Genomic DNA, 12,141 nt, shown 5'->3' on the forward strand with positions numbered 1-12,141 from the left:
CTGCTGCATTTGTGAATGGCCCATGATATTAAAATTTCGGCATAATATTTTAATAGGGAGAAATATATTTACAACAGAGGATAAAATATATATACTTTGAGAGACAGCCAAGGAGTCCGGCAATGAGTGCCCAGCTTTCGATGCACTTCTTTTTACCTTCCACAAACGAGCACGCCACTTTGTCCTCATCGTTCTCCACACCTAACTATATTGCATCTAGTCATTTTTTGTCTCGACGTTTCAAATTAGCTGTGACAGACTTGGCAAAGGATGATTCAAAATCAGTTCGCGTAGAGTTCCTGATGCGCTGTGGCATCGGGCAGCACACAGACGTTTTTCTCGCAGTTACCTTCACCATAACAATGAACATGTCTGAGGACGAATAAAAAAAAAAAAAGCCCATTGGTGATATTTTTTAAGCTTTGTCTACTTATTGTCCTCTACATCAGCTTTCAATATCATTAAAAACATATTGCATAATATTGATGCACTGGTAGTTACGGCCAGTCCAATAAGACCCTTACACAAGAATTTGCAATTGTTGTAGATCCGACTCCTTGCCCGCTAAGCATAGAAAATGCAAGCAGGATTGGATTTCAGGTTATTAAAAAATGCCCAACAGTACAAAGATGTTGACGGAACTGGGGACATTAATTTTATGATGATATGGTCACCAGAGCAGCCATGAGTGCAAGGGTATGCTCACTCCAGACGTTCCTTTTAAGGGGTGCGGCGCAGTGAGAGCTCGTTTTCGCATCTGAGTTCAAAACAGTAGTGCCTTTCGGGTTGCTGTTCAACACATGTACATTGGAGCTTCACTATATCGAATCGGCGTCTGGTTTGCACCGGAACCAGACGCCGATAACACGAGGGTGAAGGAAGCGAGACGAGAGCACTATCGGAGAGCTTCCAGCGCCCGCTTCACCAGTGAGGGTGACAGCTGCTGCTGCATGAGAAACTGTTGCGTCAGATGCGATCATCCGTGAAAAGCATGCATGTGGTGCTCGAGTGGCAAAGCGAGGTATCGAATGCCAAAAACAAAAACAAAACTACGTATTAGTAACCAGATGCTAGCGCCTGTCTCAGATGACTGCATCCGGAGGGCCTGAACTGGGCCTTTTGCAGCGCGTTCTATGTGCTGTCCACACTTCATGCCAGCACGCATAGCCGAGACTGCATGGGTGAAACTGTGTACAGGATTGAAATTAATGTGCGCTGTCAAATCATTCAAATAAACAAATGCAGCCCATGAACACTGTATTTTAATGAGGCAGTTCTACGTGCCCTTCACAGTTTGTGGAAGAAGAAGAGAGGTGCGTCAAACGCTAGGCGCTCATTTCCTGGCTCCTTTGCTGTCTCTCAATGTATATATCCTTAATCCTCTTTTGTAAATACATTTCTCTCTGTTACAATATTATACCAAAATTTAAAAATCATGGGCAATTCACAAATGCCGTAGAATCTTCAGACCTGCGTGGTGCGTGGGGCCTTGCACAAGGGCCTTATTGAAGTGGCCGCAATTACTAGTGCAACAAAATTATGCAATATGTTTTTGATGATTTTGAAAGCTGAAGTAGAAGAGAATAGGTGGACAAAGTTTAATAAATATAAAAAATGTTTTTTTTTTTTTATTGTCAGAAATTCTGATTATTCGTTGTTTTCTTGGAATTAGCGCGATCGTATCTCTGTATTGAAACATTATATAAATATAAGCTTTGATAGATAACTATGCTGAGAACATAGTGCGGAGTTAATGTTGTTCAGCCATAAAAAAAGAAAGGCCTGCAAAGTAGGTAATGTTTCGTATCCTGGACCTAATTTGAGAACTTTTATAAAGTATCTACACTACCCAGTAAAGCGAAAATTAGTAGCTGAAGACAAATAAAGACATGCATATATTTAGTCGGACAATTTTCAGCTAGCTAACTTTATTATATTTTGTATAATTCATAATGAAAGTTGGCCAAAACAGCAAAGAAGATAAGCATGGCACTCCAGCTCTTCGTCATTATTAATTCCCTGTGCCTCAAAAAAATGTTTGGTAGCAAAACGAATTGCAGATCTCTTGTTTCCAGTCATCAGGCAACAATATATAAAATTTTAAAATGGATATAAAAGGTTGACCGACCATCCTTTGTTGGATCTTATGTGGAAACAACCTTCTGGCCTTTCTGAAACACATTTACAGCAGTTCAAAGTTTTAGCACATGTTTGCATCAGTCAAACGGTCAGCTAATATAACTGGACTTGCAGTATCTTGAAAATGCCATGTTTTTCTCTGCCTTTCACTCTTTATTTCTTTATTGCCACTTCTTGCAATCCTGAAATCTGTGCGAAGTTTTGTTCTTTTGCTCAATTCTTTTTTTCTTTTTTACACGTGCAGGACTGTGCGGGTGTAATCCTGTACTGTGCAGAGAAGGCAACACAGTTGGCCTTGGATGCTGTGCAGTGCTTAGGTGAGTACATCAGAATGCTGGAGCATGCAGTGAGAAGCTGGCTAGAGTATCTTGGATGCAAACGATAAAATCTGTACGCTGCTGGTGCAAAATAATGCTTTTCTTTTTTTTTTTTTTTTGCAAAGGTCAATTTTTGAAAGTGGGTGTACACTTGTTTTGCGATTGTATGGTGGCGTTCAGCTCTGCATTCTATTCGAGATTAGCAGGAGAAGTACCGCATTACTCGTAATGGCGCCTAATGGGCGATTTGTGGCATTGCAGCAGGCTGCCAGGTACAGGGATGAGCATCCAGATTTATTTGATGGCGGTGTCACCGATGCAGACATTATAACCGAGGGAGTAACGTGCACACTGAATTTCTGGCCCCATGCTGTGGGGATAAGAGGTATTACGTTAACTGCAGTTTTCAGACCACTTATGCTGTAAGTGCGCATTTTCAGAGCGGATGTTTTTGAAATATTTTTTGAAAGACTCTAAAGAATTCTGGTTTAAGCCTCAGTTCTTTCGAAATACACCATTTTAGTGATTGTATCAGTGCTACGATCTCTTTGTAGTTAGTTTCGCTTTTGCTGGCTTGTCCAATTTCTTTATTGCCTAATGCCTAAGGCCTATGCACTTCCACTGTTTTCGTATTTAGTGAAATGTGAGGCCTGCTTAACATTGTGTCATTGTGGGGACTAAACTGCACTGAGCATTGCTGCATGCCAAGAGTGTCAGTTGGAAGCTCAGTGACTTTGGCTTTTGGCTGTTGAGTGTAAGGATATTGGATTGAATGGGCCACACTTTGATGGAGGCAAAAATACAAAAAAAAACACCCATATGCCGTGCTTCCAGTGCAGTGATTACCAGGCACTCAAAATTAGTCTGGTGCCCCACGCTGCATTGTCCCTTATAGGCTGTGTGCAGCTTTGAAACATTTCGCCTTTTAGCCAAGCAGAGATATGATGTATAGCTTGGAGAGAGTAAAGCGGGGTAAATATACACCCATTGTCAAAAGATTGGGAGCCCAAGGAACTTGCCTCCTAACCACATAATGCGGCTTTTAATGCACCCCTAGTGCTGAAAATCTTCTGAAGGCAATGAAATTTGCAGGAGTCCTGCTACATGACTTGGAAGCAGGACCCCCCGGGCTCTAAAATTTTAACAAAGAGCATACTTGCAGGCTTCATTATGCAATCTGTTTGCAGAGTATTGCAAAAAAATAAAATAGATCTGGTATGTGAACAACTGTTCTTTTTTTATTCAGATTTGTCTAGCTTTGTAATACAGCAGTGAAAGGATGAAAATGCAGCAATTTTGACTAGTTGAGTCTGTAATGATCAAACCAACTCTCAGTGCCTGTGAACAAAAGCTATACTAGTATCTTTAAACTCCACTGAATGTATGACTTTTGTGTTGTGTGTTGCACGTACAGATGGCGATGGTGATAAGGCCTCCCGTTTTGAATACATATTTCGGGTCTCGCAGATAGCTGTCGGTCTTTTGTGAATTGCACATAAACCCTCTTTGTACACTGAAATGCCCAAGCACCGATATGAGGTTTGGCACATAAGCTTGAGTGCTTTGTTGTGGAGTCGCCTATTTTCGTAGTACACCCTGACAAAAGCACAGGTGGAAAGCAGGGAGACAGTAGTGTGCAGAAGTGTTGCTTTCAACACAGCTTCCTTCTTATGCTAACCTTGCATTCGCTTCCATTTTAGACATTTTGGCCAGCCAACACGCATGACTTTGCAGCCCAGGTTTGCGCACTTTGTCAGCAATAACTGCACTTTCAATGCCACCTTTTGATTGTCTCTTTTGAGATACGCTCTTTTTGGAAGGGGGGGGGATCACGGCAGCTAAACGCGGCAGTCTTTGGTTCTCGGCGCTGGCAGGAAGCTTGCATTTTTCGACTGCGGGGCAGGCTCACAATCCTTCATTGTTCATTACGTACTCAAGCGATGCAACCATGGTTGATAAGTTTTTACCTGGAATGCAGTGCCATAGCTGTGATATATATTTGATGGTAGTAGCTTCACCCTCGTTGTAATAAGGGAGCATTCATTATAACTCTGGTTGGTATATATGGGCTTTACTGTAGTATGGCATTAGTAACGATGTATCCGTCTCCTGCCCTCCCCTAATGATTTTGTCTTGGTGTATGATGTCAATTTGGTGACATCATACCCAGGCCCTTATTTTTCTGCAGTGTCTCAAAAATTAGTGGACTTAATTTTGTTTTGCAGAATTGTGTGCTGGCAGTCAAGATTTGATGTTTCTTATTGTTTTTGTAGAAGCCCTCAGTGAGAACAAATAATGATACTAAAGGAATGTGGTTAGTTTGTCTGAATTCTCATGAAACCTAGAATCTACTTACAAGCAAAGTTCTCCCGATGCCTTGGCACGCTTGTTTTCTCCATTTGTGCGAGCAATAGACTATCATATCAAGCACGGCGGCTGTAGTGATGATGCGTTTACATCATCCTCCTACAAGAAGAGTCACTCTACTGTACGGCGTGCTTCGTAACAAATGTTAGACATAGCAGTGAAAACCATCTTTAATTTCATTTAGAAGTTCCAAACATCAGCTCTAAGGTGTTGTTCTCTAGGTATTGTCCTGGAAAGAACGGGAGTATCAGGCGGGAGCCGAACTTTTGTTTGTAGGGCTGGCGTCCGCTCGCTGACTCATTCACCACGACAGTTGCAGAATGGTTCATCAAAGCCGTATTACAGAGATAATTGAGTTGCCACTGGGGTGTTATGCCAGACAAGCACCATTTTTCATATGAAGGGAATACCATGCACTGCCCAAGTCTGGGTTGCGGTGGCAGTCTGCAATTTTACGTGCATTTGAAGCACGCTAAACATGTTTGGAAATAAATATAATAAACTCAATTTTTTTTTTGTTTGCCTTCTGCTAGGCTTTTTTAGGCCTTTCATTAATTTTTTATTTTATCTTGAGGAATTTGTAAGTTTTCACTGCAGAAAGTTGAGGGCCCTTACCACACCAGCCATATTAGCTTCTTGTTCTTTTTTGTATTTTGTTTTTTTTCTTTTGTTGCTACAGTTGTGTTCAGTGCAGAAGCCTGACACTGCCAGAAGCTTTGCTATTCAAGCCTGAATGGAAAACTCTGCAGTTGTTAGAAAAATATGACAGCAATGTGCAAAAAGTAACACACCACACATAAGTAGTAGTTTGGCAGCAGGTACAAGCACGTATGTCCCTTATGTAGATCACTGCTTATTGTATACCTGTTGTGAACCATTACAGATTTCTGTGACATAATGTTCATGTTGAACCTTGTTTGTGTTCTGTCCAGGGCAATATATTCCTTGTCATGGGTTTAGGGCTTGCTACACAAAACATGCCTCACTAGTATATTGTGCCACTGTCTTGATTCTGCAGACTCCAGCTTGTGCTCTATAGTCATATTTGTCATGCAGTCCTGTTTACAGTCCACAGGTCAGGTGGTTTCAGTGCGTTACCACTAAGTGCCTCCCCAGTGCAAAAGCCGTCTTTAAGGCCTTCCGATGGAGCCTCAGAATGCTGACAAGCTAAAATAAAGCACTTTACAGTCACGAGTGGGTTTCGAACGCAGGGTTGTGCGAATCGATCCGCTTAGCTAGCTGCTGGATTAGGCCACCTACACTATCACCGCAGCTAACTGTTCAGCGTGCCAAACTGCCAGTCTCTCACGCTGCGCTTTGCATGTTGTCTTCGCCAGCTTCCATCTTCATCTCTGTGCAGTAGATGCAACGAGTGAAATAGAAGGGAAAAACACCGAGCATGCATTTGGATTAAGTGCTCTGCTTGCAAAAATGCCATCTTGTCTGGATAAGGCCTTGGAGGAATGGGTGTTGGCCTGAGGCTTCATCCCTAGAAAAGGTGGCATTTTCGCTAGTGAAGGACTCGGTCCAAATGCCGAGAGGGCTTAATTGATGGAAGAGCCACGTGCCACAGTTGACAGGTGGCACAATGGAGAGAGAAATATCCCCTTTCTTGGAGAACACAGACGAAAAACTCGTATATAATGAAAGACCTGAGTGTAGTGAAAGACTTCATTCTAACGAAAGTCCTTGAGATGTTCTTCATTGCTACAGTACTCGAAAGGACGTATGCTTTCGCATTTCCTTGACGTCAATAAAATTTATCACCCTAAATTCAATCCGGACTGAACCCTGCCAGTACAGTCACCGAGATTATTGAAGATACAAAAAGTTGAGCAAAGTGACTGTGCTAGCTCGCCTATGTCACATTTATTTTAGTGACATAAATTTGGTTATTTTTTTTGGTGGGGGAGGGGTAGTGGTCTCTGGATAGAGCCTGCAGAAGCTGCTTGCCCAAACCCACTCCATCTTTGTGAGCATGTGTTAGCTGATGCCTTCTTCAGTCATAAGGGGAAACGGGACATGTTTAGGTGAATGAATAGTATTTGTGTCTTCGATTTTTTATCAGGCACACACGCATAAAAGAAGACATGGCCAAAAGGAACTTTCAAATGGTCAAAGAATACATTTTTTGGTTGCCTGCCGCGTGCACCAATTTTGCAGAATTATGGGCTTTTTTGTGTAGCGTGTGTTAATACAACTTTGCAGATGAAGCCAGTGACATTTTACAGTGACTGCTGCATTCAATTTGACCTGCTTGTCAGTGAGCATTTCTTCTAGGTCTTCCAGTTTGCTTCTTTCACTTTAACTGCTTAATCGTACCATGCTTTTTCCCACTTTATATTGGCCCAGAACAGTGCCAATGTGTGACATATGAATGGAAAAATTTCCGGGTATCTGTAAACAATGAATTATGTAGCAAACAAACACTCCCACGAGACAAAGAGACAGGTGAATGCAGCGCTATGTTGATCTGATTTTTCACCTCATGTGTGTGTGTGTCTGTTTGCTACATGATGCTTGACCAACTAGCCCGCCAAAATATTTCAGAACATGGTAATGCGATGGTATTTTTTTTTGTCGCTTGTCTCTCACCTGTGTTTGACCAACAGGGAGCATGGCTGCTTGTAACAGACACACTTTGCTGCGTTTCACTCGTGGCTTAAGTCTCGCGTGCACTCAAAAAGGCATGTTGCAGTTTGCTTATCTTGGCAACACGGCATGGCGTGTGACAGCTCGCGCTTCTTTTGAACTTGGCCTCAAAGCTGCCACTTTAAAGAAACTACTATTAGGAAAAGCAGGACAAATGAGGATTTAAACTGCATTGCAACTGTTATCAGCTACTGCAAACATAGAGAGCTTCGTCTCGACTCCAGCGGCCAACACTAAACAGCGCTGGCATTAGTCTAAGCCACGCTGTCATGTGTTTAATAGCGCAGATGACGGTACAGCTGGGTTTCATCAGCTTGTTTGGGAGAATCCCACTTATCTCTCTATAAGGAGTGTTTGCCGTGTTAGTTGTATGCGTGGAAAAAAAAAAAGAAAACTTATTTCTTACTTTCCTGTTGTTAAAGCGACCTGTTCTCTGTTGTCACCACACTTGTAACGAAAAAAAAAAAAAAAAAATGCTTTATTCCATAATTGGTCAACAGGTGGCAATGGCTACATCAATGACTACCCGACTGGCCGGCTGCTCCGAGATGCGAAGCTCTACGAGATAGGTGCTGGTACGAGTGAAATTCGTCGACTCATTATTGGACGTACCATCAACCAGGAGTACAAGTGAGGTTATGTCTCCCCCTGCTTGTTTCACCCTGGTGTCTCAAATACAGTCTAGTGGCTCACATCCAGGTAACTGAGAGCATTGTTGTAGTCTTCCGCAGTCATTATTGATGCAAATGAACGCACAGTGAGAGCATTTGTATGTAGCCTTTTTTTTTTTTTTTTTTTGATACCTTGAATTGTTTTCGTATGCATATTTTTAATCATGTAAGCTTTGGTGGGCCACATTTACACTTCACTGCCTGCCTGTCAGTGAGACTTTTTTGGCATGGAAGTTGTAGACTATTATTTCTAACTGTTATTGTGTTGGGTGCGCACAGCCTGTTCTTTCTTTTTTTATTATTTTTTCATTCCAGGCAGAGTATGTAAGGAATTTGTGCCACCTTGTGTTTGGCTATAAATATGCCTATTTTTGTTAGGGAATGTTTGCTGTACCTAGTTTCAGTATATTTTTTTGTGTTTGGGGGTGTCAGCAGTTGAGATTATATCTGTGCAGGACAATGAAATGTTGCATAATACTACTGTTGTCCTGTAGTGATGTCCTGCATTTTTGTTTTCGTTTGGAAGAAGCTGTTCATCAAAACTTAACAGAATTGATGTAAACGGCGGCTGCATTTCTCTTGCATGCAAGTTAGTGTTCTGCAGCATTAGCAATTTGTTCCGATTTATGCCACTGCGAAAGGAAGGTATACAGCCTTCCTTGTATCAGGGTGTGCCTGGAACATGTAGTGATCAATTGCAAACCTTACTCTGCGGAGTGCATCCATCAGTGGCCTTAACAGAAACATACCATGGATTCCCTAATAGCACTGTGTGTACCTTACGGTGGTGCGCACGTGCACAACTATACACCAGTTGTCAGTGTTGGAACCCGCAAATTTTTGCTGCGACTACCATTATTTCGTGGTAAGCGTGAACAAAGCTCATCGGGAAGTACACATTATGATCCACAATTGTATTGGCTGGTGTATTTGGTCAACCCAGTTACACTTGCACGTTAAATTTTCAAGGAAATTCAATGTCTTGTATGCTGTAGTAAATTTCATTCCACTGTATGGTTCTGCAGTCTACGCGTTGCATTTATATCTGTAATATCTGACACATCCCGGTTACACAGCCCGGTTACGTTGCCGCACAATGTTTTTTTTTTTTTTTTTTTCTCTCTGAGTTCGCCTGTACGCATATTCAAAGCGCACAATAAGAGTGTAATGGTTTTTCTTGATACATTCAGTAGAGATTTTATTTATAATGAGCAGATATATATGAATGGGCCTTGTAAATGTAGTGCTGTGGTTTTCTTATGACGAAGTGGAATTGATGGTGTCGGGGACAAAGGCTTGCAGACCGCATGGACACCTGCCATATTTTATTGCTGCATTGCCTAGTGCTTTAGCATTCTGCTGCCCAGACTGCACATAGTGCATCCATGTCATCATTTCCTCAGTGTCCTACAATGTTTGTGTTACATGCTGGCCTTCCCAGAGTATGACACAAAAAGACACACGGTGGCAAACTGCAGTGGGATTCACCTGACTAGAGAGAAAGAGAATTTTTAGCCGTAAGCGGTAATCATTGTAGAAGAGCTGTGAATATTTGGATGTGCAAGAGCCTCTTGATAATCTCGATACTAGTTGTGTGCATTCCCTCTTGCTATCAACCTGTGTAGAGGGGAAGAATGTGAAGCACATGCTGTCAGATGGGCATTCCGGGAGGTGCAAAGTGGAAACTCTGGCACTTGATGCAGCAGTACATATTGGTCGATGCTTGCGCTGTCCACAATCTTTTCTTGCGGAGTGTGCAACCTTTTAGCTGCATTATATTGAAATTTTCCCTCCTTGTTAGCAAATGTAGCTCTTTCACTGAATGTCACGTGGTGAGTGGCTGAAATTGAGGATAGAATTTTTCAAAGCATTATATATGTAATAGCAGAGTGGGTTGGGTTAAGAGGCGCTAGTTTTGTCTCAGTTTGTTTTGCGAGCATCCATAAGAATTTATTAGCACTTTGGTTTACGTGCTGCTACCAAATGAGTAAGAAGACTACCGCTGCTTTGCTTAACAAATGGCTGCACTCTTAATTAACCCCACCCTCTATTATTGTGAATACAGCCATGAAAAGTCAGGTACTGGCATATGGGTGTTCTTAGTTTTTACTCATGCTTACCGGTTATACAGGCCAGATTTTGGCGTTAATGTGCGTGCTTATAACAGAAATCACGATTAGCACTAGTATCATTTTTGCCTATGGATTCCGTGTATTTTCCTGATTAATATTAAGAATAATACATCACATAGATGTTTTCCTGGGGTTGTGCTCTGTTTTAGGTGTTGAGTGATTTTTCTTTGCTTACAAAGAATATCATTGCTGCTTTGATATACAATTTTGTTTATTTTTACTACTCCCTGTGATCGCTGCCATGACATCAAGTATACCATTCTATTTCTGTCTGTGATCCCTGTCATGAAGTCAGGGGCACCATTTTACTGCTAACCAGTTTTATCGTGTTAGTGCTGCCCGAGTTTGTGTCAAAATGCTCTAGCAGTGCTATGCTGCGGTGCTAATACGATCTCGAGCACCTTCATTTCAAATTTGACAGATGTGTTTACTGTTCTACTCTGAACCTAATTGCCATCTAGGTTTGGATGCTGTTGGCTCACAGGTTTCCTTCTTGTCGGTGCCATTTTTTTGTGAAGAGACATTCATTAACTAGCCTGAACTTGAACAGTCTTGCACTACTTGTGACTGCTTGTTTGTTTAAAAGGTTGTACTAAGTTGCTGCTGCATATGGCAGCATTGAAATGTTTGTGTTTGGCATTATTTTATATGGATGCATTTATTTGTTATGAAATATATGGTTTCTAACCTTTCAATGTGTTGTCAGTGCAAAGGTATCATTAAACAGAGGCTATCTTCTCTTGTGGGGCAATACATAAGAAGTTTCTTTATTAATATATAGAGGCAGTGTTTCTCCCTCTGAACTAAAGCAGGGAGAATGGAACGTGACCACTGGAGGGGTGACAGAAACCACCACTCTTGGCCATTCGCATGTCTGTCAACCTTTATGTGAAGGCAAATATCTAGAATGCCAGCAGCAACTGAAACCATTGAACGCATAAGGAAACGGTTTTCATTTTTTCTACTTTGTGGCATTCTTTGGCGAGAAACAACTATTGTAACCACTTTTTTTTTCTTTTTTTTTTTTTACATGAAAAATAATTGATTAGCATGTAGAAGACAAACTAATCACACGCTGCTGATGGATCCAATTCCGTGAGCTCTACATGTCACTTAGTGTTCTACCAACTGAGGTACAGTGGTGGCCATCTATATCTTCTACTTTCATGGATATATGTGTTACATATAACCATCCATTCACCAGCACCATCCTTGATTTAGCGGCGGACGTAGGAACGTCCTGTTGTACCACGATTGTCACCTCCACACGAGACATGCAGAAGCCGTGGGTTCGGATCTAATCGGTCGCATGTGATTATTTTCATCTTTACTTTCTAATCAATTTTCCTTACTTATCTTTACTTACTGATCAACACTGCAAATAATATAACAGTTCCTAATGCTTTTCTTGGTTTCTGTGGCTGTTGGCTTTACTCATACATGCTGGAACTGAAGGGCTCGTGCTTGGCACGAGCCCTTCCACATGCCAAGCACGTGCCTTTTCTAGCACTTATTGAGGCTTACAGGGAAGACTGCCGTGTTATGTAGGAAAAAGAATTGCAAATTGTGGAAGGCAGTCACTGCGCTACACTATCTCATTTGAAAAAAAAAAGGTGTGGAATGCAACACATTCTTCGAAGTTGTTTTTGGCTAACAAGTGCATTTGCTACAGTGGGACAACTTTGGTTGTTTTTTTTTTTTGTTGTTTTTTTTTTCACTGTGAAATGTTGCCTAATATAGAACATGTTTTGATTTGATGTAGTAAAAAAAAAAAAAGAGAACAGTAATAGATGTGTTATACTATATTTACTTGAATGTAAGCCAGCATCAATTCTAAGCAGACATCCAAAAGGCCAGAGGTAA

General features: G+C 41.5%; 1 protein-coding gene across 1 annotated transcript in view; it reads left to right on the top strand.

The window, feature by feature from the left end:
* The window catches only part of LOC146203015 (isovaleryl-CoA dehydrogenase, mitochondrial), a 71,995-nt gene extending 60,974 nt beyond the window's left edge, over window positions 1–11,021 (top strand). Inside the window, exons 11-12 of the mRNA XM_084588497.1 lie at window positions 2,384–2,456; window positions 7,976–11,021. Coding sequence (XP_084444623.1) covers window positions 2,384–2,456; window positions 7,976–8,109 — 207 coding nt within the window. The 3' untranslated portion in view covers window positions 8,110–11,021. The remainder of the gene's footprint in view (window positions 1–2,383; window positions 2,457–7,975) is intronic.
* Window positions 11,022–12,141: the final 1,120 nt, after the last annotated feature.

Source organism: Amblyomma maculatum, chromosome 1, assembly GCF_055883805.1.
Source record: "Amblyomma maculatum isolate TAMU_Amacu chromosome 1, ASM5588380v1, whole genome shotgun sequence".
NCBI lineage: Eukaryota > Metazoa > Arthropoda > Arachnida > Ixodida > Ixodidae > Amblyomma > Amblyomma maculatum.